General features: G+C 46.9%; 2 protein-coding genes across 3 annotated transcripts in view; one reads left to right on the top strand and one right to left on the bottom strand.

The window, feature by feature from the left end:
* The window catches only part of Heatr4 (HEAT repeat containing 4), a 37025-nt gene extending 21382 nt beyond the window's left edge, over positions 1 to 15643 (bottom strand). Inside the window, exons 1-6 of the mRNA XM_075948237.1 lie at positions 14187 to 15643; positions 7040 to 7968; positions 5434 to 5624; positions 4363 to 4503; positions 2268 to 2471; positions 369 to 512 (exon numbers count right to left, since the gene is read on the bottom strand). Coding sequence (XP_075804352.1) covers positions 369 to 512; positions 2268 to 2471; positions 4363 to 4503; positions 5434 to 5624; positions 7040 to 7920 — 1561 coding nt within the window. The 5' untranslated portion in view covers positions 7921 to 7968; positions 14187 to 15643. The remainder of the gene's footprint in view (positions 1 to 368; positions 513 to 2267; positions 2472 to 4362; positions 4504 to 5433; positions 5625 to 7039; positions 7969 to 14186) is intronic.
* Positions 15644 to 15729: 86 nt separating this feature from the next.
* On the top strand, positions 15730 to 23410 carry LOC142835090 (acyl-coenzyme A thioesterase 1). Of its 2 annotated transcripts, XM_075948236.1 has the most exons (4): positions 15730 to 16573; positions 20047 to 20249; positions 22225 to 22412; positions 22525 to 23410. In XM_075948236.1, exons 1-4 carry the CDS (start codon positions 15988 to 15990, stop codon positions 22745 to 22747), a joined length of 1200 nt encoding a protein of 399 aa, XP_075804351.1. In that variant the 5' UTR covers positions 15730 to 15987; the 3' UTR covers positions 22748 to 23410. The 2 variants fall into 2 exon arrangements, with proteins under 2 accessions (XP_075804351.1, XP_075804350.1); XM_075948235.1 differs by having other exon boundaries at positions 15737 to 16573; positions 22225 to 23410.
* The last annotated feature ends 1587 nt before the right edge of the window (positions 23411 to 24997 follow it).

The following is a 24997-nucleotide window of genomic DNA, read 5'->3' as shown; positions in this document are numbered from 1 at the left end:
GTGGGAACAGACCCTGGGTCCTCTGTAAGAACAGCTAGTGGCCATAATCACTGAACCATCTCACTAGCCCCCAGCCATTAGGATTTTTACTATTATGAGATTTCAAGGTAGGAAAATATAGTCCTCAGTGCAAGCCATTGAATAAACAAATGCAATGAGTGTAATACAGAAAGCCCTGGGGTAGAGGACATGCTCAGTGTGCAAGAGGCCCTGAGCTTAACACACGGCACTGAACTGGAATCCAGGGCTGGGCGTGGCTGTCCGGGCAGACTCTAGGCCTTGGTTTCTACATTGGAAAATGAACTCAAGCGATCTCTAAGGTCTCTCTCAGTTCAGATGTTTCTAAGCCTCTGAGTCCTAGCTCTCACCTGAGTCCTGCTCGCCAGGGGCAATCCGGCGCCTTTCCAAAGCAGCAGTAGCACATGTGACGATGGCCTGGATCCTCATGTCGTCATACATGTTTACTATGCCCCGCAATAGGTTTTCCACTGTCTCATGATGCCATTCAATAACTAAGTCATAGAAGAAGAGTGTAAAGAGAATCATCTAGTTAGGGTTAGATATTGTGCAATAAATGGGCAGACAAGAAGTCCCTTTCCCTAGGACAATACAAGAGACACTTTAGGTCAGAATAAAGAATTCAGAGAAAGGCTCCTCTGGCAAATTGTTCCTGTGGTGATTCATACACTTCTCAGGTAGTTTCCCCCAATCTCATCTTATATGCCATTGCTCATTACTTAAACAACTTTCCATGGAAAACAAATGGGGAATAAAATGTAGTGGTTGGCTGGTTTTGGTGGCACACGGTCACTCAGGCTAAAACAGGAGGATCATGAATTGTTGTGGGAGAACCTTTTTGCAGACTGTAAAGATGTGTCTCTGCCAAAGTGCCTTCTGATTGGTTTAATAAAGAGCTGAATGGCCAGTGGATAGGCAGAAGAGAATAGGCAGGACTTCTGGGCCAAGAAAGGAACTCAAGGAAGAAGAAAGGGGATTTCACCAGTGAGACACGAATCGAGCATACAGAATGGAGAAGAGATAAAGAGCCTTGTGGTAGACTGTAGATTAATAAAAGCAGATTAAATTATAAGAACTAGATGAGAACAAGCTAAAGGCCAAACTTTCATAAATAGTAATAAGTCTTCATGTCATTTCTTGGGGGCTGGTGGTCCCAAAGAAAAACTGACTGCATGAACACATGAGTTCAAGACCAGTCTAGGGGACATAGTAGGTCTCCCATCACAAAAACAAACAAAACAGCGAAGGAAGAGGTTCTCAGTTGGTAGAGGCATTAAACCTTCTATCTAAAGTTCTCTGAGGGAAAGTAGATTCATGATAACCTCATTTTTACAACTGAATTCTATAGTTATCTGCAGTTTATTTTGATAGCTGCATATCTTACGCTGGGGCAATATCCTTTGTCTTTCCTGTCACGAGTCATTTATCCAGCATGTTTCAGACATGCGTAAGACACGGTCTCTGCCTGTGTAGTTTTCTCAGTGTGGTTATGGTAGGGGCCCCCAAGAGCCAAAGAAAAGAAAAACGGAACAGCCATGTGGGCTGGTCCGCGTTCACAAGTGTGCTACAACTCCACCACATTCATCTGCAACCAGCTGTTCCTCATCCTTCCCTTCCCTTTCCACCTCAGCTTTTGTTTGTTTGTTTGTTTTTGTTTTGTTTCACTGCCGAGTAATCTAAAGTAGCCATCCATTCAGAAGGTAAAGAACATATAAAATGCTCTGCTCCAGGATGCCTGTGGCTCTGTGTTTGAGGAAAATCCCACAGACAGTGCTAGCACTCAAAGAACTGCTTCCTGCAAAAGCCTGGTGTCAGAAAGCCTTCAGCACAGTGAGTTCCCGTGCATTACTGAAGTTCCCACACGTACCTGCCTATGCATAAAGAATCCAGCATAGCCGGGTGGTGGCACATGCCTTTAATCCTAGCACTTGGGAGGCAGAGGCAGGAACTTTGTGAGTTTGAGGCCAGTCTGGTTTACAAGAGCTAGTTCCAGGACAGGCTCTAAAGCTACAGAGAAACCCTGTCTCAAAAGAAAAAAAAAAAACCAAAAACAAAAAAACAAAAAAAACAAACAAACAAAAAAACCCAAACAAACGAACAAAGAATCTAGCATAGATGTAATAATGTTCACCCGCTCTGCTGATTGAAAGGCTCTTAGCCACACCCCCAAATGAGGCCAGACAGCTGGAGTTTTCAAGGCTGGGGAGCACACACAAAGATCCACTATTTCAGGCCCTTCCTTCACTTACTGAGTGCCCAGGCAGCCTTCCACTCCTGCAGCATCCTCCACAGAGCTGCCAGCTCCCAAGTCACACCCTCCTTCACGGGCTGGGCCTGCTTCTTCACTCTCCTAGCTTTGACAGGCGCGTCCTTCTCGCCCACCTGCAGCAGAAGGCCCTTGACCTGGGTGGGCAGAGCAATCCAACGCTGGGCTCCTTTCCTGAGCTTGTAAGCTGTGCAGTGAGGAGGCACGATGTAACTATGTAACCTGGGACTTGGACATGCTTGCAGGTGCTGTACATAGTCTGGGGCTTTGAATAAGAATGTCACCTAGTGACTGCAGAGATGGTTCATTGGTTAAGAGCACTGACTGCTCTTCCAGGGGACCCAGGTTCAATTCCTCAGAGCCCCCACAGTTCACAACTCTCTGTAACTCCAGTTCCAGGGGATCTGACACCCTCACACATACATGCAGACAAAACACCAATGCATATAATTTAAAAAAAAAATAAAAATAAAAAGAATGTCTCCCATAGGCGTATATATTTGAATGCTTAGTTGCCAGGGAGTGACACTGTTTGAAAGGATTAGAAGGATCAGGAGGCATGCCCTTGTTAGTGTAGGTATGGCTTTGTTGGAAGTCTGCCACTGGGGGTGGGCTTTGAGGTTTCAAAAGCCCAAACCAACCCACTCCTTTTCAGCCTGTGGACCAGGATGTAGCCCTCAGCTACTGCTAGCACCGTGTATGTGCATGCTCCCAGCCATGATGGTAGTGGACTAAGAAAGCCTCTGAAAGTGTAAGCAAGCTCCCAATTAAACCCTTTCGTAAGAGCAGCCTTGGCCATGGTGTCTGCCTGTAACAGAATGGTGACTAATACAACTAGCTACATGCTCAGCTCCAGAGAGCCCACCCGAACAGTGAAGGGACAAAGAATCAGGAATCAGACAGTCTCTTAGAAGATGGGTGCATTTTGTTTTAGAAGTTTGTTTCTTGGTCACATCTGTCTTAGAAAATGAAAAATGTTATACATAAAAAAAAAGAGCTGTGGAAATGGCTCAGGGGACAAAGCACTTGCTATGCTAATGTGAGGCCCAGGGTTTGAATCTCCAGCACCCAACTGAAAGGCAGGTGTGGCAGCCTGACTGGAATCCCAGCACTTAAAAAGCTGAGACAGGAGCTCTTCTGAAAACAGCTATGCTAGCCTGACAAACTATTGGTGATACCTGGGGTCAACTGAGAGCCCCTGGCTCAATGGATAAAATGGAGAGGAATTGAGGAAGACTGTTGGAAGGAGGAGGCCGCTTTTTTGTCCTGGCTGTCCAGAACCAAAATAATCATACAGAAACTGTATTAATTAAATCACTGCTTGGCCCATTAGCTCTAGTTTCTTATTGGCTATCTTATTGGCTAAATATAAATTAATTTAACCCATCTCTATTAATCTGTGTATTACCACGTGGCAGTGGCTTACCGGGTAAAATTCCCAGTGTCTGATTCTGGGTGCTTGGGTGCTCTATGGTGTCTCTCCCTGCCCTTTTTTCTCCCAGCATTTTGTTTAGTTTCTCCCCCCCACACCGCCTAGCTCTGTTTCCCTACAGCTCTGCTATAGGCCCAAAGCAGTTCCTTTATTAACCAATGAAAGTAACACATAGACAGGAGGATTTCCAGCATTAGCTTCCGGCCTCTACACATGTGCCTACTCTTGGGTACTGACACATACATGTACACACATCACTACACACAGAGACATACCAAGAAAAATGGGAAAAAAATCAAAGACCCTCAGGGCTGAGGCAGGATGAGTTGAGTATGAGGTGGAGGGGCTGGAGCCAGGGACACGGAGGTGGGTGAGGGGTGTGATGAGCGTCCTGTGGAAGCACTGAGAATACATGAGAATGCACCGGTCTTGTTGGTACTTACCCTAAGCCGTGTGTTTACACCTAATACCAGATTTCATCGGGACCCAAGTTCTACCATCTTGCAATCAGTAGTTTACAATGTTCCGAGATCATTTTTGGTTGTTAGGAAGGGAGTGCCCTGGTCATTGTTGGTGTCCATGACTTTAAAGAAACAGCTTCACTTTCCCACTCCCCCGTCACTAGCATTCTGATCATGCTCCTTACGTATTTCAGGGACAGGCTGGAAGCTCCACTTTTCAGGGCTTTCTGGGAAGATCTTAGTTAGGTGCTTGTCATACCGATTGAGGTTTTCCAAGACAATTTGGTCATTCCTCCCACCAATCTGGTGAACAATCTTCACTCCGTCTATGAAGATAGATGCAATGAGTGACCAGCCCCTCCTTTCCCCCTAATCTAAGCCCTTGGGACATTGTTAAAGGGTAGTTGTTGCTCAGAAATGTCACAGCTAGTAGCCTCGTAGGGAAGCCTTGTGAAGACCTAGGAGAGCCAAAGATAGTGTTTTCCGCTGGTAAAGCAGAAACTAATTTCTAAGTGGTGCTAGACACTAAACAAGGGGCACTTAATTAACCCCACCAGCTATGAAACCCTTATGATAGTTCTGTTAAGCTCTTTAAGACTCAGACCATGGCAGTGTAGGGGCAAGATGGAACTGGTAAAGAAGGAACAGCTTGGAACATGTTCTACAAGGCTGGGCATTGGAAGGTTAGCAGGGTGGAAGGAAGGGGGTAATGGGGCAGTCATGAAAACCCTCCATGTGCTAAGCACTGTGCAGCTCTGCAGATGCTTTGTCTGCTGCACCAAAAGTACATTCTTGTTAGCATTGCCTTACAAGTAAGTGTCATATTTAGGCTGTGCGGGGTGGTGGTGGGTATTGTGACTATGTAGTTTGCTGAAGGCTACTAGGAAGGAATCAAGCCAATATTTAAATAAATCTACCTGTTTCCAAACCTGTTTGTTTGCTTTGTTTGTTTTTTAAAACACAGCAGGCCAATTGGGGAGGAAGGGCAGGTATCTAAAAGTGGGGAAAGGGTAGACAGAAGAACAGGGTGTTCCTAAAGTCAACTGACTCATGTTACAAACCCGTCCTCCACTCCTTAGTAAGATGGAGAGACAGGGAGGCAGACAAAAGAAATGTCTACTCCCCACTAGATACCCCTGCCACAGATCCTGTACTAGCAGGGAGAAGCCCCCAGAGACTCTTGCCCCCGTTTGCTACTATTCTGCCCCATGACGCCCTTGCTCCCTTGGCCCATACCCCCACCCTGGAGTATTTACCAAAGTAAATCTCTTGCTCAAAGGTGTTGTCTGTAGAGTAAGCAAACTCTCCAGCTTTGGGGTTCACCTGCCGGAAGGGGTTCTGAGGTGGAGGCTGGAAGTTGCTTTTCTCTTCTTTGATCCCCTCGGCCGTCATGTTGCCAGGCAGCATTTCAGCTGTCTGGACTTGTAAGGAGGAGTAACCAGGTAATCTTGGCAGTGGCGAGAAAGAGAAAAAGTGCAGAGTGGGAGATGCGCACCTTTCCATAGGGGTCCGTGACTCCCCGTAGCCCCCTGAAGCTCTTTGACATAGAGACATCTAGATAAGTATGCCTAATGACTGCTCTTCCCTCTGTGGCGCCATCTGAATAGGAAGCCTCTGGAAGAGCCTATCTTCAACCACCCTGCTACCCTCCACTGGTGAAGCCACGCCTGTGCTATGTTATTGGTGCTCTAACAAATAAAGCTTGCCTGGAAGTCAGAGGGCGGAGCTAGCTACTAATTAATCATAGAAGCCAGGCAGTGGTGGCACACACCTCAACCTCAGAACTTGGGATCTCATGCCCAGGCTGGTCTCAAAGTTGTGATCTTCCTGTTTTTCTGCCTCCCAAGTGCTAGGATTAAAGACATGTACCACCATGGCCAATCTGCAGTCTGCTAACACTGGTTCCCTTAGAAGGTGCATGGATTTGGGGAAGGGAAACTGCCTTCTCTTTACCTTGATGAATCTGTGTGGGAATTCTGTCTGTTCACTAGGTGGACACATCTGCCCTTTTTTTTAAAAAAATAATTATTATATTCCCATCACTCCATAGACTAACTGAAATATCAGCAATAACAAAAAAAATCAACTCATTTTTGTCCAATAGGTCCCATTTAGATGTCAGGGAGATTTCAATAGCTCCTGTCTTCCCACTAGCTGGGAACGAAAGGAAGCAATCAGAGATGGGTCACCTTCTCCTCTCGGATCGCTTGCTTCTCTGCCCTGAGTCTGCTTGTGTTTGGTGTCAGGGAGTCTTACTCAAAGTGAAGCAGACCAACTCGGTGTCGGGAGCCCTCTGCCCTTCTCACTGTCAATGTAAATACTTTTCTTGGAGCCCTACTGAGTTGGATGTCAGCCTGAGAGCTTACTTCCTGGAGGCTAGGAACAGAACCCTTTAAGACAGTGACTGAACAGGGTGTGTCCTGCAGAGATATCTGGTAGTGTCTGAGACATCTTTGGTGGTAACAACCGAGATATCCTTGTAACAGTAGGGGTCTTCCTGGTGCCTAGTGGGTGAAGACCAGAGAGGCTGCTAACATCCTACACAGCACCGGACAGCCGCTTAGGATAGAATAGTGTCCAACCCAGAATGTCAGCAGTGTAGAGGCTTAGAAACCTCACTGGGAGGAGACCTCAGAAAGCTGGTGGTGGTGGTGAAGGAGAGGTTGACGGGAAATGATGTTCTGAAGTATAGAGTGTGGGCTGGGGTGTAGCCAGGGGTAGTGTACTTGCCCAGCAAGTGCAAGGGGTGGCTTTGATCACCGGCACCAGGGAAGACACGATGATATCAAATAAGGAGCCTATGGAGAGTTCCTGAAGTAGAACCATGGACCACTTCACTAGGCCCACTTGAGGCCAGCCTACCTGTAGAAAACAGGAAGCAGCAGCTCAGGCTTCTTTACTTCCTTGGGGGGAGGGGTCACATGTTCACCCTCAAATTCCGCTGTTTCTTCTGCCTCCAGCTTTTTGAGGAGCTCCAGGTCACTCTCTGAAATGAGCTCATCCCGAATATGGCTCCAGTCGTATTGCTGGCGCAAAAAGCTCTGCCATTTGTTAGGCGACTGCCCAGGCCTCGGAGGACGCTTGTTCTGGATCCAGCGCGCTGTGCGCTTGTCTAGCTTCTCCAGCACGATGGCTTCCCAGCCTCGGGCTTCCTTCTCCCCAGGTGGAAGCCAGGTTTCCCTTTCCTCCAGACTCTCATCTGGAGACGGTGACAGTTCCAGCATATCTGGCTTCAAGCAGGAATAGCGGGGACGTGGGGGAGATGCTTTCTGGTCCAGGCCTTTGGGCTTTGGTTTTTTCGGTATCTTTTTAGAACCCACAGGGCTTTGTGTCTTCACAAAATTGGGGTTGTCTCCTGCCAAGAGCTCTGAGGCACGCAGAGCCCTGGTGTAGGCACGTTTCTCGGTGTGGGTCTTCTTGGCCTGTAGTGGTGGAATGATATCATCCGTGTTGTAGACGTGCTCAAAACTGTACTGATTGAAAGGCATGCTGGGCAGTCCCCGCTGCCACCCCACGTCCTCAGAGAAGGAAAGGTCGGCAGCTGCCTTTTTCACATACTGGTTCTTGATATGCTCGCAGTGCTGTGGGCTGAAGCGTAAGACAGGTGGTACCCTGGAGATGGAGGTACACTCCTCCTGGTCTTCCGGTTTCCAGTAGAGGAAGGTCAAGCCCCATCCCAGCCGAGGGGGCTGTGGCTCAAGGCACCGAATGGAGTAAGCCTTTTTCTTTCTGGGCTTGGTCATGCTTTGTTTCGGATCTTCCTGTCCACACAGCTGGTTCACAAGCAGGGCCTGCAGGCACCCAAGAGAGGGACAGTGAATAATCCACACTAGGAGGAACCCGGAAGCCCATAGTGGAATAAGGAAGGAAAAGAAAAAACAGTGCAACATCCTAAATAGCTCTTAGTTAGACTCTTGTAGACAAACTGTCTACAGAGCTCAGGCCCTCATAGCCTTATGAGCGATCATGGTTTTTCAACCCATTTCCATTTTTTTTCTTTTTAAAAAAAATTTCTATCTCCTCCCCACCTCCCTTTTCCTTCCCCCTCCCCCCATTCCCTGCTCCCCTCCCCCTCCCTCTCCATTTCCATTTTTTAAAAAGATTTATTTATTTGTTTCTTTATTATATATACAGTGCTCTGTCCACATATATGCCTGCAGGACAGAAGAGGGCGCTGGATCTCACTACAGATGGTGTGAGCCACCATGTAGGTGCTTAGAATTGAACTCAGGACCTCTGGAAGAGCAGCCAGTGCTCCTAACTGCTGAGCCATCTTTTCAGCCTCTTCTCCATTTTTATTTTTATTCAAGTGTTTCCATTTCTTTGTTGACTGAGGTTTCTGTCCCACCAGGTTCCACAGCTGGTTAGTCTCAAATAAACACACAGAGGTCTACATTAATCATAAACTGGTTGGCCTAGTAGCTCAGGTTTCTTAATTCTTATAACTTATATTAGTCCATAATTCTTGTCTGTGTTAGCCACATGACTTGATACCTTTTTTGGCAAGGCAGTCACATGTTGCTTACCCTGCAGACTGAAACTTCCCTCTTCCCAGTATTCTCATTGCTCTGCCTCTACTTCCTGCCTGGTTGTCCCAACTATACTTCCTGCCTGGCTACTGGCCAATCAACATTTATTTAAAATACAAGTTACAGGGTACAGGCCATTGTCCCACAGCACTTGTAAGCAGCTGGGTACTGAGGTGGGATACCCCTCTGTATGCTGTGAATCCCATTGATGAATAAAGAAACTGCCTTGGCCTGTTGATAGGGCAGAACTTAGGTAGGTGGGGAAAACTAAACTGAATGCTGAGAGAAAGGAGGCAGAGTCGGAGAGAAGCCATGTAGTCCGGCTGGAGATAGGTGCCGAAACTTTGCTGGTAAGCCATTGCCCTGTGGCAATGCACAGATTAATAGAAATGGGTTAAATTACTATGTAAGAGTTATCCAGTAAGAAGCTAGAGCTAATGGGCCAAGCAGTGATTTACTTAATACAGTTTCTGTGTGGTTATTTTGGGGCTGAGTAGCCAGGAACCAACAAGTGGCTTCCAGCAGGGTACAGCAGTGTACACCTGGTATTGTCCCAGCTACTAGGAGGTGCGGGTTGGGTACAGAGTGAGCTCAGAAGTTCCAGGCTAGACCCCACTCTTCAGGGAGCAACGATTGGGGAATGCCTTTATCCTGCATAAGCTGGCTGGATCCCCAGCTATTCTCTGAGCATCCCTTCCTCCCTCCCCACAGTGCAGCTTCCTCCCATGTCCTCTACATGAAATGGTACTTGATCTGTACTTGACATAACTTGACCTACTCTTTCAGGTTCAGCTCAATCTCCCCCCCCCTAACTCTTTCTTTGTCAGACTTGTTGTAAATCAGGTAGCCCTAGCCATCCTGGCCTTGGACCAACCTCCTTTCCCAACATTCAGCAGTAGGTTCAGCAATTCCCAGGGCCAAGCCCTTCTTTGGCTCTACCAACTCCTGTTGTTCCTGAATTGCCTCAAGGGGCCAGCAGGCTGTTGGCTGTCCCTTTGCTCCACATTGTGCTTTCTGACCCCAGGCAATGTCTTCTAGGAATGAGACTTGACCCTGGGAGGTTTCTTTTTATCAGGGTCATTTTATCTAGAACATTTGCTTACAGGCCAGAATTGACTAGTCAAATAGGATTATTTGTATGTTCCTCTGGGACTTTATTGTCCTGAAAGCATTAGTTTGTTTCATTTCTTCACAGCCACCAGGCCAATATGGCCACAAGGGCATTTAATATTAAATAGTTGGACTAGAAAAATTAGGGCAAAGGTAAAGGCTGGTCACAAGGAGATAATTCCCCTGAAACAGTGCCTGCTCTGGCTGGTTGAAAATTAACTGTTGGGTTGGTGAGACTGATATTAGTGTTCTTTATAGTCTTACACATTAGTGTGAATCTTACTTCTATGTCAGGAAGTATTTTGGCCCTGAGCATTTTATTTTATTTTTATTACAGTTATATAATTTATTTTATTGGGGGAGATATATATGTCAAAGTTTTTACTTGTAGAGGTTAAGTTGGGTAATGTGGGACCCAAGGTCATCAACCTTGGAGAACAGCACCTTTAACACACTGAGCTATCTCACCAACTTTAAAAACAGGATGAGGGTAGGTTTCCCTCCCATTCATGTAGTTACTGAGGGTGTTCCCAGAAATGCCATTAAACCTGTGTCCTAAGGGATTTTATAACAGTGCAATCACAAAGAACACCATATTGTCATGCATTCTCAAAGAATAGTTATTATCTGATATGATGGCTGACTGAGAAGGAAGGAGACACATGGTAAGTCCATTTCTAAAGCTCCAGGCTTCATACTCACTTTGTCTGTTGTCTGTCATCTGTCTGACTGTCTGTCTTTGTATCTTTGTGTGTGTGTACGTGTATGTCTGCCATCTCTCTGTCTCTGGTGTGTGTTTGGGTATCTGTCTGTCTCTCTGTCATCTGTCTGTCTGTCTCCATCCTTTCTTTCTTCCCTTTATTGGACAGAGATGATAAGAAGCCAAGTTGTGCTATGACCTTGCCCCTCTTCCCTCTCACAGCTTCAGGATGGTCCTACCGAATGCCTGTGAGCAGATACATCGTATAGAATAGAATTGAATATTTATTACTTAGAGGAGAGGGGGAGAAGGAGAAGAGGGCAGAGAGAGAGAAAGGGGGGCGGAAAAGTGGGGAGAGGCAGAAGCGAAGCTGCCTCTCCGAGAGGAAGATGGAAAAGAGAGCGAGTTCAGGCCGGAAGCTGAAGATCAGCCTGTACAATGTGTCTGTCCACGTGTCTCCCACCCGCTTGCCCCCCCACCTGCTCGCTGCTGGGAACCTGTGCCTTCCGGGAACTCACTGTCACCTGCCCAGCCACTCGCCACATGGCTGGGTCTGCGTGGCTCTCCTGGTCAGGGAACCTCACTGTCTCCAGGACCAGCCTGCCCCACTGCCAGCTGCTTGGGACCCGCTGACAACAAAAATCATAAAACAAGTAACATATAAAGGCAAACCTATCAGAATTATACCTGACTTCTCAATGGAAACATGAAAGAAAAAGGTTCTGGACAGGTGTTATGCAGACACTAAGAGACTATGGATGCCAGCCCAGACTACTATACCCAGCAAAGCTTTCAATCACCATAGGTAGAGATAACAAGACAAAACAGATTTAAACAATACTTGTCCATAAATCCAGCCCTACAGAAAGTGCTAGGAGGAAAACTCCAAACCAAGGAAGTTAGCTACACCAACAAAAGCACAGACGATAGATAATCCCACACCAACTGATTCCAAAGAAAGGAAATGCATACACACAATACCACCACCACCAACAACAAAAGTATCAGGAACTAGAAATTGTTAAGTAAAAAATAATAAAAAGGGACAGCTCCGCCGGCAAAAGAAATCCAATTAGGTCACATCAAACCGAATCAAAATGCCCATCGTTTTATTAAACATGATGCTCTCGGGTGGCTGAGCGCACGGCGGGGAGACAAGAAAGCAGAGAGCACGTGTAGACTGGAAAACCACGTGTTTCTCCTCTGGGAGCCCACTTAAATACTCTGTGGGAGTGGTCCTGACCCTCCCCAGGGAGAGGTCAGGACCAGGCAAGCTGGGATTTGGAGTCCGGACCAAAGCAACTCCTAGGCCAGGGAGGCTGGGATGGATGCCAGGAGCTGGGGGCTATGCTCCCAACTTAACTGAAATCACTAGTCATTAATATCAATGGACTTAATTTGCCTATAAAAAGACACAGGCTAACAGATTGGATACAGAATCTATCCTGCTGCATACAAAAACACACCTCAACTTCAGAGACAGACCTTAACTTAGAGTCATGGGTTGGGAAAAGATTTTCCAAGCAGATGGACCTAAAAAATAAGCTAGTGTGATATCCAACAAAGCAGACTTCAAACTAAAGTAATCAAAGAGACTAAGAAGGCCATTTCATATACGTGGCAGGAAAAAATCCATCAAGATGAAGTCTCAATTCTGACCATCTCTGCCCCAAATACAAGAGCACCCACATTTGCAAAGTGTCCTCCCCGCCTCCCTTCTGAACCTCTGACTGACACCTCTCACCCAGATTCACAGCTGCCTCCAGGGAATACACTCAGGGCTTGAACAAAAGCTCCTGGAAAGAAGCCCCAGGGGCCACTGAGCCTTCTACAAGGTGGAGAAACTGCTTAGAACTTCAAAGACTGTGGAGAGTCTGGGGTGTTGCCAGCCGGAGCCTAATTACAGTTTACCTGGAGCTACCTTCAGCTCCCTAAACAGCCAGTCCTTTCCCAGCTTTCTATCTAAGTTCACATCCTGTGACTGCTGGGTGAAGCCTTGTGTGATGTCTTAATTTAGCAGACCACTAGCTTTCACCAACCTAAAGGCTGAGTGTCATCAGACCCACTTATGTTTACACCAATATAATTGAAAAGTGTCTGGATTTATGACCTTTTTCCCCCCACAAAACCATCACGAAATCGCTACCTTATAGGGACACAGTATTTGGAGAAACCTAATTTCCAAGACTATGGTTGTTATTCTTTTGGTCCCTGCCCTAGCCATGCCCACTCCTTTTTAACCTCTGACCTCGTCCGCCATCGCTCTCTCTCTCTCTCCTCCTCTCTCTCTCCCTCCTTCTCTCCTTCTCTTTCTTCTTCTTCTCTCTCTCTCCCTTCTTTTCTTTCCCTCTTTTTAAATAAATGTTTATGGCTATTTCCTGTGTTTATATGTCTGTTACCGCCGCTACCACCAGCGCGGCTTGTGCCCTCCCGCTGGTGGGAAGCTGTAGCCGCTTTTCTCATGGCAACTCCGCCAGCCCGCCCTGGGGACCGACAACCGTCTCTTCGTCTCTTCGGGGCTAGCAGCTGCTTTTATGGCTCCATGGGTCTGCTCACATGCGCCTGCTGCATTGGGGGTTCAGCCGCATGGCTTCCCGCTGCCGCTGGGAACCCCCCATATATTTTTTTAATAATAACAATGGTCACTAATATTTGACTCCAGAATAAATGACCTCTTTTACTCCTTAGAGATAAAAGCCGTCCGTTTCGTTTATAATGTCATAAAGACAGTCTCCCAGCATTCAGGAGGAAGAGGCAGGCAGATCTCTGTGAGTTTAAAGTCAGCCTGGTCTACACAGAGAAACCCTGTCTGTAAAAGCAAAACAAAACCAACCAAACAACAACAAAACCCTCCCCCCAAAAACCAAAAGAACAACAACAAAGCAAAACACAAAACAAACAAAACCTAGAACCCTAAAGCAACAAAAACCAGTCTGCTGTAGTGCCTTCACCTTAGAGTCCAAACCCCAGCCACTTCAAGATGAGACCTGACTAAGATTGAAGGTCCGGCTGCTGTCTGCATGCTGAGCCTTTTACACAGCTTCAGTTTTCTTAGGAACCTCAGTCTGCCCTCTCTCCATGCAGCTGATACTGATGTAGATCGTAGTGATATTTTGTTTTGTGATCTAACAAATATAGCTTGCCTGAAGATCAGAATACAGAGCTAAGTCACTAGTTAGCCATAGAGGCCAGGCAGTGGTGGCACACCTTTAAACCCAGCACTTGGGAGGCAGAGAGACCTCTGTGAGTTCAAGGCCATCCTGAGGTACGCTGTTTGAGACTGAAACAGTCTCAAACAGAAGCAGCCAGGAGGTGATGGCTCACACCTTTAATCCTAGTACTTGGGAGTCACACACCTTTAATCTCAGCATTAGGGAGGTGGAGATAGGAAGGGATATGGCTGGGGGCAGGGTAGGGGGAGGAGAGGAATTAAGACGGAGGAGACGAGGTCAGATGCTGTCTGCAGTCTGGGAATGCATTCTGAGGATTTGTAGAGACAGGGTTAACCCTTTGGCCTGAACATTGGTAGATAAGAACTCCCTAGTGACTGGCTTCTCTGCTCTGATCTTCAACATTAACCCCTATATCTGACTCTGAGTTTTTACTGTTAAGAATAATTAGAATTTGTGCTATATCAGATCCTGCTAAAGCTGTAGTGAGTTGAAATTACCTTCCAAGTGGCATAGTGTCCCACAGTACAGACTTAAAGAGAAGCGAGGTTCTGTGTCATAAACCTTCCTTGGTTCCTTAGGTTCCAAAGCTGCTTAGCTGCTTATAGTGGTCTCCTGGCAACAAATCTTCAGAACCCATTCACAGAAGCAGTGGGCTTGGTTGGGGTGTCTTCAACTACTCATCAAATCTCCTTTGTGAACTCTGAGCTTTGAAGAACTGTTCCATAGTTGTTGGTTGGCAGCTTACTGGATTTCCTACTTACTCATTGTAAAATAACCAAAACACCAAAAACAAACCCTCTTAAGTCTTTAAAGCTTCCTATATGCCCCTCTCCCTGACCCCCCACTCCAGGGGCTCTTACATCCTGCTGAGAACCAGCCACCACAGAACACCTGGATAAGTAACTCTTGGTATTTCCCAAATTGCCAGGCAGGTTAGAGTTCGGTGACTCCTGACCTTAGCGCAGTGTGAGATCATTTGAAACTAGGTAAAAAAAAAAACATTGCCTGGAAAAGTGCTTGAGCAGTTGTCCTGGGCTCCTTTTCTATAACTGTGATAAATCTCTGAGCAAAACCAACTAGAGGAGGAAAGGGTTTATTTGGTGTTCACTTTCGGATTACAGTCCGCCTTGCCGGAAGTCAGGACACCCCCCCCCCCAAGAAGGAACCACCGAGGAACTCTGCCTTGCTTTCCTTCTGCTCATACGCAGCCAACTTCCTTTATTTCTTTTTTAAATTTTTATTTTGCTTTATGTGTATGGATGTTTTGCCTGCTTGTGTATGTCTCAGATCCTCTGGAGCTGCCATATGGGTGTGGGAATCGAACCCAGGTCCTTTAGAAGAACAGCTGGTGCTCTTAATCACTGAGCTAATGGTCCACTCCCCAGCCAACTTTCTTATAAAACCCAGGACAATCTGCCCAGGGAGGAATTGACCCCAGTGGCCTGGGCCCCTCCCTCCCACATCAATCATCAGCGTCATGTAGACCAATGTGATAGACGCAATTCCTCAACTGAGGTTCTCTGCTCCAAGGTGTTTCTAGTTTGGTCAAGTGGACAAAAACTAACACAGCCGTCTTCTTGGGAGCAGGGACAAGTGCGTCTTAGACAGTTTCAGGTTTCTCTAATAACAAAGATGGGCAATTATCCTTGTTATTAAGGTCCAAGACCATGATAGCTTATGAAACAGTTGGGGAGCGTGGAAAGTCCACGATGAGTAGGCAGTGTTTGCCTTGAGGGCCAACATGAGCACAGTGTAGAAAGGACTAACCATGACGTCATTCGGCTATTTTTACACATGTCTAGAATCCAGGTAAAGGGTCATGAGGCATGAAGTCCGTTGGACATGGGACTTACATGTAGGCTAAGCACGTGCAGACACCAGAGTGCTCATGTTTGAAAGAACAGTCCTAAGATTAGTAACAAGTGTCCGTTACTCCACAATGTGATGAAACAATTGTAATCCTACACTCTGGAGTCTGCAACCTTAGGAATTTGGCGACTGGAGGTGTCATTGGGTGAGAGGACTTTGAAGAGCGAGCCGCAGTCCAGCCCACTCTTCATGGGGCAAAGAGCACCTGAAAAACAGTACTAGGGAGGGGGTTCCGGATATAACAAAGTCTTAAGCACAGACGCTTAGTCAAAGTCTGTCTCTACTTCGTTGCTTTGCTGGCTCTGAGCTTTCCAACTCCCCGAGCCCCACAGCTCAGCCCAGTGGACGCTTACACTGCAGGCAGGGAGCCGGCCGCTAGAGGATCTCTAACTCACCCCAAGAAACTGAGGGCTGAAGTGAAGAAGCAAAATGGTGGCCTCGCTTCTCGCTGTCCTGCGAACAAGCAGGTTGTGTCAATGGGGCTGCAAGAGCAGGGCGCAGCTGTTAGGGCCCCTGCCGTTTGGTCCCGGTGGCTGGAGCACTTGGGCTCCTGAGCGGACAAACGCGACGCTGAGCCTGGAGCCCGCGGGCCGCAGCTGCTGGGACGAGCCGCTGAGCATCTCCGTGCGCGGCCTGGCCCCCGAGCAGCCCGTCACGCTGCGCGCCGCCCTGCGCGACGAGAAAGGCGCGCTCTTCCGCTCCCACGCGCGCTACCGCGCCGACCCCCACGGCGAGCTGGACCTGGCGCGCGCGCCCGCGCTGGGCGGCAGCTTCGCGGGGCTCGAGCCCATGGGGCTGCTCTGGGCCATGGAGCCCGACCGGCCGCTCTGGCGTCTGATCAAGCGCGACGTGCAGACGCCCTTCGTGGTGGAGCTGGAGGTGCTGGACGGCCACGAGCCCGACGGCGGGCGGCTGCTGGCGCGGGTGGTGCACGAGCGTCACTTCATGGCTCCCGGAGTGCGGCGTGTGCCCGTGCGCGAGGGCCGTGTGCGCGCCACCCTCTTCCTGCCTCCAGGTGAGCAGCCCTCCACCTTCCCTAGCTCAGAGTTCCTCTGTGATTTTAAGTGAAGAAAAAGGTAGCTCCCAATGACTTAGGACTCACAGGGAAGGAGACTGGACCCAGCTGGAAGGGGCCTGTTTTGATGATGCTGTTTCCCGGAAGCTGGTCCTTTATTCCGCAGCTAAGTTAAAGGGCATCAAAAGGGGAGAGACTCTTAATAATGAAGTCCTTAGTGTTACCCCCATCTACCCTCGATTCATTTCAGAATTTTTTTCTGTTTTTCCTTGTGGTGGTTTGGGAATTCAAACTAAGCAAGCACTCTGCTACTCAGCCCAATTTTTCAATATTTAAAAATTGTACTGGTTTTTAGCTGTATGTGGAAGTCCTAGCAAACCAGGCAGGAGAATCAACAGGACTCCAAAGCAGTGGTGGATGAAGCAATCAACTCCCAGGAGAGGCCATTTAATATCGTGCCACTGAGATAAACTTTACAAGGCGTGGCTCTGTTGGTAGAGTGCTTGCTTAGCCTTCGAGTGGCCCTGGGTTTGATCCCCAGCACAGCCATAAACTGGACATGTTAAAGGTGTGTATACAGGGTTGCCATCCCAGCGCTCATAGGTCGTGACGGGATATACAGAAGCTCTGGGCCATGTTTGGTTACATAGCAATACTGGGGCATGCTAGGCATGCTGGCAAAGCAGGCAAGATCAGCAAAGTCTTTAAATGACTCTTGTGAGTAGTTCCGGAGAAGCGCACACAGAGGGCTTTTGTCATTTCAATACTCATCTATTCTCGAGTGGAAGACAAGCCTCTTTATAAAAATGTTTTTAAAAAAAATAGTTTTTTTTTCCAAGATAGGGTTTAATCTATGTAGTGTTGGCTGTTCTGAAACTTGCTCTGTATAGACCAGGCCAGCCTCCAACTCACAGGGATCCTCCTGCCTCTGCCTTCAGAGTGCTGGGGTTAAAGGTGTGCACCACCACCGCCCACTACATTCTATAGGCTACATTATTTTGCATTCCACCAGCATCACATGATGGTTCTGGTTGCTGCACATCCTGACTGACAGGTGGTACTTAGCAATTTCTGACCCGAGAGGATAGTGGTGTGGTGTGTGTGTGTGGTCGGTTGTTCTTACTCTTTGGCTCTTTTAGGGGCCCACTATCCAGCTCCCAAATAAATACACACAGAAGCTTATTTTTTTTTATTGATATTTATTGAGCTCTACATTTTTCTCTGCTCCCCCCATGCCTCTCCCCTCCTCTCTTCAATCCTCCCCCTAGGTCCCCATGCTCCCAATTTACTCAGGAGATCTTGTCTTTTTATACTTTCTATTTCCCATGTAGATTAGATCTATGTAAGTCTCTCTTTGTGTCTGCATTGTTGTCTAAATTCTCTGGGATTGTGGTTTTTTGTTTTGTTTTGTTTTGTTTTTGTTTTGTTTTTTCGAGACAGAGTTTCTCTGTGGTTTTGGAGCCTGTCCTGGAAGTAGCTCTTATAGACCAGGCTGGTCTCGAACTCACAGAGATCCGCCTGCCTCTGCCTCCCAAGTGCTGGGATTAAAGGCGTGCGCTACCACCGCCCGGCTGGGATTGTGGTTTTTAGGCTGTCTGTTTTTGCTTTATGTTTAAAAACCACCTATGAGTGAGTACATGTGATAATTGTCTTTCTGTGTCTGGGTTACCTCACTCAAAATAATGTTTTATAGCGCCATCCATTTTTCTGCAAAATTCAAGCTGTCGTTACTTTTTCTGCTGTGTAGTACTTCATTTTCTGTTGTAAATGTACCACATTTTTCTTATCCACTCTTCGATCGAGGGGCATTTAGGTTGTTTCCAGGTTCTGGCTATGACAAACAATGCTGCTGTGAACATAGTTGAGCACATGTCCTTGTGGCACAATTGAGCATCCTTTGGATATATATATATATATATATCCAAAAGTGGTATTACTGGGTCTTGATAAAGGTTGTTTCCTAATTTTCTGAGAAATCGCCACACTGACATCCAAAGGGGTTATACCAGCTTGCACTCCCACCAGCAATGCAGAAGTGTTCTCTTTTCCCCACAACCTCTCCAGCATAAGTTTTCATCAGTGTTTTTGATCTTGGCCATTCTTTACAGGTGTAAGATGGACATTTGTCTGATGACTAAGGATGTTGAACATTTCCTTAAGTGTCTTTCAGCCATTTTAGCTCCCTCTGTTGAGAGTTCTCTGTTTAGGTCTGTACTCCATTTTTTTTTTAAGATTTATTTATTATGTATACAACTTTCTGCCTCATACCCACACGCCAGAGGAGGGCGCCAGATCTCTTTTCAGATGGTTTGGAGCTACCATGTGGTTGCTGGGAATTGAACTCAGGACCTCTGGAAGAGCAGACAGTGCTCTTAACCTTTGAGCCATCTCTCCAGCCCTCCATTTTTTTTTTATTGGATTATGTGATCTTTTGGTGACCAATTTCTTGAGTTCTTTATATATTTTGGAGATCAGACCTCTGTCTGATGTGGGGTTAGTGAAGATCTTTTCCCATTCTGTAGGCTGTTGTTTTGTCTTGTTGACCGTGTCCTTTGCTTTACAGAAGCTTTTCAGTTTCAGGAGGTCCCATTTATTGTTTCTCTCAGTGTCTGTGCTGCTGGGGTTATATTTAGGAAGTGGTTCCCTGTGCCAATGAGTTCAAGTGTACTTCCCACTTTCTCTTCTATAAGGTTCAGTGTGTCTGGCTTTATGTTGAGGTCTTTGATCCATTTGGACTTGAGAGGCTTATTCTTTCTTATGAATGCCTGACCTTGGCTTGTTTCATGCCAGCTTTTCTTAAATTAAGCCTTCTACCTTTTTGTGTCTGGGCTTTATGTTTCTCTATTTCTGTATATCTTTCCCCTCCTTCTTATTCCGTGTTTGGCTGGGTGGCTAGCCGCTTCTTTTCTCACTCCTTGATCCCCTCTTCCCCGATTTCTCCTCCCATTTACTCTCTGCACGACAGCTCCTATATCCCTCTCCTGCCTAGCTATTGGCCATTCAGCTCTTTATTAGACCAATCAGGTGTTTTCGACAGGCAAAGTGACACAGCTTCACAGAGTTAAACAAATGTAACATTAAAAAATGCAACATATCTTTGCATCATTAAGCAAATGTCCCACAGCATAAATGAATGTAACACATCTTAAATATTCTACAACATGTGGTGTATGTGTGTGTGTGTATAATCACATTTAGTATGTCATACATGCTAGATAGCACTCTACCCTGGCCTAGTGTATTTTTAATGTTCTTTGTAAAAGTCTCTGGATTTGAGTCTTAGATATAGAGGGGAATGTGGGTGGAGAGAAAGCTGTTTAATTATCCTGGGCCACTCTGGATACTTGGAGACAGAAGTTCCTTCAGCCTCCTGATAATAAGGAGAAAACATGTTTGTCCTAGATTAAGCAACAAACACCTACTAATGCCACTGTGAACATCTTCAGTAATGCTTAGTTCTCTTTCTTCCCCAGAACCTGGGCCCTATCCTGGGATCGTGGACCTTTTCGGAGTTGGAGGTGGCCTTCTGGAGTATCGAGCAAGTCTGCTGGCTGGGAAGGGCTTTGCTGTCCTGGCTCTGGCTTATTATAAGTACGATGACCTCCCCAAGGGCTTGGAAACCATGCGCATAGAGTACTTTGAAGAAGCCGTGAACTACCTGCTCAGTCACCCTGAGGTTAGATCTCCCCCAGATTTCACTGGGCCCTGTCATACCTCATCTTGTGCTTGATTTCACAGAACGACTGAACTGATGACGGCCTCTCTCTATTTCACAACGAGCTCAAGCCCACTTGAGATTTCTAGGTTTGCTACAAGTAAAGGGAAAGGAAAAATAGGGCCTCCCCAGCCAGTGCTCATTCAAATGATGCGCTCAGCAGCGCTCTCCTGCCTGTGCCCCATTTCCCCGTGTCCCCCGTGCCCTTGTGTAAGCAGAGACGGAAGCACTGGGTGAACTTGACAGTCAGCAGCAGGAGACCAGGGTGCGCTGAGCTTTCCAGCTTCAGCACAGCACAGGCTGGGTGCTAATTCTGGCTTGTTTTGTAGTTTTATAATCAGAACTTGAAGTGGCTGGAAGCTTTGGCACTCTTTGAGAAGTGGAGCCAGGGTAGGCTGCATCTAGAGAGAAGTTTGAGAGCAGATTTTGCCAATTTCTTTTTTAAAAATTATGGACATGATATGTGTGTGTATGTTGAAGAGTGTGTGGAGGTCAGAGCGGAACTCTGTGGAGTTGGTTCTCTCCTTCCACCTTGATGTGTGTTCCGCGAGGTGAACTGGGGTCATCAGGCTCCGCAGCAGGTGCTCTCCCCACCGCACCACCTGACCAGCCCAATTTTACCAACTTCTAATTCTCTGACATTGGGACCTGTTTCTTTCTTCATTATCACTTAATTCCTAGTACTTCACCTAGTTTCAAGGGTGTTGCTATAGAAGCCGCAAGAGAAGAAAAAAAGATTGTTCTGAGAGGTCAGCCAAAAGCCATTGGTTTATAGCCCAGAGGCCGCTGGGATGGTGCCCAGAGGTGCGGAGTAGGGACTGGAAGAAAGGAAAGTACAACAGACATCTTCCCACAGGTTCAGCAGGGAACCAGGAAGAGAACAAAGTCATAACTAGCATGACCTAGGGTGCAGGGCCGTGAGGACATAGAAGAGGCCCAGAGCAGAGTGGACCTGGAGGACCAGCATAGGGAAGTCAGGAGGAGAGGAGGCCGGAAGTGAGTGTGGGAGGCCAACCCTGGAGTAAGATAGTGGACAGCATCCCAAACACAAGGAGAGGTGGCTCCTTGTGGGACATCTGAGAGCATGAGCAGCCGTGGGAATAGGTAGAGTGGGGAGTGAGGAAATGAGACGTTCCTCCTGATGGCTTCTGTTTCTCACTGCCGTATGAAAAGCTGAAGGGGGGAGGGACGCATGTGGGGCTCAAGAGGCTGAGGAGGTAGGAGAGGGTGTGAGGTGGTCCTCTGGAGTAGTGGGAAGCCAAACACCAGTGATGCGTGGCAGGGCTGACGGGCACATCGGTGCTCATATCAAATGAAAGGTCAGCCAGCTGGAATGTACATTTTTGCTAGCCTCAGGCCTGGAGGAAGTGAGCAAGTGATTGCACAAGGATTGGTTCTTCTCTGGGCCAAGGCGATGACCATGGTAGCAAAGGAGTGGAAAGCGCTTGCAAGGGAGCACTGTGCAGATGAAGCCGACTCCGAAGGGGAGGGGCTGGTGGGCGAGCGTGGGTGGTCTATGCGATGAGATGCTGAGGCTGTTAAGGCCTCAGCAAGGCAGAAAGGAGAGTTTCTGGAAGGGCTAAGCAGGAGGGAGTGAAGATGGTAGCCAGAGGATGCAATGCCTGAAAGTGAGAGTCTCTGAACCGCTAACAGTTGGTGCTAGCGACGAGAGGTTTGGGCTATGTAAGTGGGAGCGGATGGTAGAGTTGGGTTAGAGAAAAAAGTCCCAGGAGTTTTAGAGTCCTTGCCGTCACCAGGAATGATGACAAAGACATCAGGAACGCCGTGGGGGAAGGAACAGATAGATATCCCCAGGGAGTAATGCAGCTGTAATGGAACGAGATGGAGCCTGGATCCAGGCCTTCTTCCTCTTTGCTTTCTGGCTCTCACAGTATTCCAGGGCTAAGCCTCCATTTCTCATTTGTGTCTTTCTCAGGTAAAAGGTCCAGGAATTGGGATTCTTGGGATTTCCAAAGGGGGTGAACTTGGCCTTGCTATGGCCTCCTTCCTGAAGGGCATCAAGGCTGCTGTCTTCATCAATGGCTCTGTGGCCGCTGTTGGGAACACCATATACTACAAAGAGGAGACTATCCCTCCTGTGTCTCTTCTGAGAGATCGAGTCAAAGTAACCAAAGATGGCTTCTTGGATGTTGTGGAAGGGCTGCAAAGCCCTTTGGTAGAGACGAAGAGCTTCATCCCTGTGGAAAGGTCTGACACCACCTTCCTGCTCCTTGTGGGTCAGGATGACCGCAACTGGAAGAGCGAGTTCTATGCCAATGAGATCTCCAAACGCTTACAGGCCCATGGGAAGGAGAAGCCCCAGATCATCTGCTACCCAGAAGCAGGACACTATATTGAGCCCCCTTACTTCCCCCTGTGCAAGGCTGGCATGCATGTCCTGGTGGGTACTAATATCACCTTTGGGGGGGAGCCTAAGCCTCATGCCATGGCCCAGGTAGATGCATGGCAGCAACTCCAGACTTTCTTCCACAAACACCTGTAAGTAAGAATTAGGGCGTGGCTCCTCAAATATTACCCATTATCTTATGGTTTTGGAGAAAGTCTTAAATATACTATCAGAGTATCCATTCTAGCTAGTTCATCTGGACGCATTCTAATTCCTTAAAGTTTTTTCTTTCTTTCCTTTTTTGCTTTTTTTGGAGACTTGGTTTGTCTGTGTAGCCCTAGCTGACCTGGAACTCGCTTTGTAGATCAGGCTGGCCTTGAACTTCCGTAGATCCACCTGCTTCTGCCTCCCTAGTGCTGGAACTAAAGACTTGAACCATTATGCCCAGCATAAGTTTTTTCTTTATGTAATACAGCAAGTGCCTCTGAAGGACTGCAGATATGGCAGAATGGGGATGCGCTCATCTTTCTGGGAGAGTGAACAGTGTCCTGAGTTCTTGCCTCTGTGCCATAAGACGACAAAGAAATTAAAACTTTCTTATAAAAGTCATGCCTGTTGAGCTGGGGACATGGCTTAGTGGGCAAGGGTGCTTGCTACTAAGCTGACAACCCAGGACCCACATGGGAGGTGAAAACCAACAAGTTATCTATACACACACACACACACTCACACACACACACACACACACACACACACACACACACACACACACACACACATGTGCACACACACTTGCGCATGACCATAAATAAAAGCTACAAATAGTGCCTATCCAAAAAGTTCTTTTATATTATAAATTAAAAGGGAACCTTAAGTATTAAAATTCTTATTAAAATAAAAATTAGATTTTTATAGACAAAACGATGGTGTCCTTCCATTCTTGGGCCAAGGTTACTATTATTATCTTCATTCAAGAAGTGGTTTTGGGATGACTTGGGGGATTCTCTTCTGATGCTCAATTCACATATAGGCAACAGTGAAAAGGGTTTTGTACACACACATCCAACAAGAACATCGATTTTACAAGGCAAACAATGGGAAAAGAATCCCCTTCATACGAGGAGCTCTGTGCCATGACAACACTTGGGGATGATGAGCATTCAGTCCAGGAAGCCGAAGAGCAGCTGGGGAAGGAAACGGAGAGCCTAGGATCCATGTTGTGTCAGCCTTCAGACTGTCTGAGGCAGGGAAGAGAATGTGTGAGCAAGCGCTCTCGTCCCCACGCATTCAGTAATCCATCAGTCACTATTGGTCATCCAAGCACACTCTTTGTCATATGAGCACATAAGGGTTTCTCTACCCATGCTAGGTTCATGAATGAACCCTTATAACCCAAGATAGGCAGTTAAGAGAAAGTCATAAAAACCTGTTCAGCTTTATTATTATTATTATTATTGAGACAGGGTTTCTCTGTGTATCCCTGGCTGTCCTGGAACTCATCCTGTAAACCAGGTTGGCCTTGAACTCACAGAGATCCACTCGCCTCTGCCTCCTGAGTGTTGGGATTAAAGGCGGGCGCCACCACCACCTGGCCTCAGATTTATTATTATTAATCACACGTGTCTGTGTATGCTTGTGCCCACAGAAGCTAGAAGACTGTAGTTTTTTTTTTAAATACTCTTTTGGCTCTTTGCTCTTTTGGTGGGGGGGGGGCTGCCACCCAGTTCCCAAATAAATAATATATGTGGAGACTTATTATTTCTTATGAATGCCTAGTCTTAGTTTGGCTTATTTCTAGCCAGTTTTTCTTAAGTTATCCCATACACCTTCACCTTTTCTCCTTTTCTCTATCTCTTTTCTTCTTATTCTGTGTTGGGTAGCTGGCCCTTTCTTCTTTTTTTTTTTTAAAGATTTATTTATTATGTATAGTGTTTAGCCTCCATGCCTGCATGGCCAGAAGAGGGCGCCAGATCTCATTATAGATGGTTGTGAGCCACCATGTGGTTGCTGGGAATTGAACTCAGGACCTCTGGAAGAGCAGTAAGTGCTCTTAACCTCTGAGCCACCTCTCCAGCCTCTGCCCCCCCCCCCATTCTTTTTTTGCTCCTTGATCGCTCTTGTTCTTCGTTCTCCATCCCAGAGTTCTCCTTCTATTTCTTTTCTTTTTTTAAAAAAAAATTCTTTAAGCTTCACAGATTTAATTTATGATTTGAAAACAAAAACTTACAAAAAAATGTTAATAGCTTTGCAGCGCTGTCTAATTTAGAGGTCATGAGGATTTAATTGATTGATGCAAGACACTTTTCTTTGGGGATTTCACATTGAAGAAACGGTGCCACATTGGTTTGGTTTCTTAAAAGTC

The sequence above is a fragment of the Microtus pennsylvanicus genome, chromosome 14 (genome assembly GCF_037038515.1).
Source record: "Microtus pennsylvanicus isolate mMicPen1 chromosome 14, mMicPen1.hap1, whole genome shotgun sequence".
Lineage (NCBI taxonomy): Eukaryota > Metazoa > Chordata > Mammalia > Rodentia > Cricetidae > Microtus > Microtus pennsylvanicus.
The sequence above is the reverse complement of the archived record's forward strand: the minus strand, read 5'-3'. Positions and strand labels throughout refer to the sequence as shown.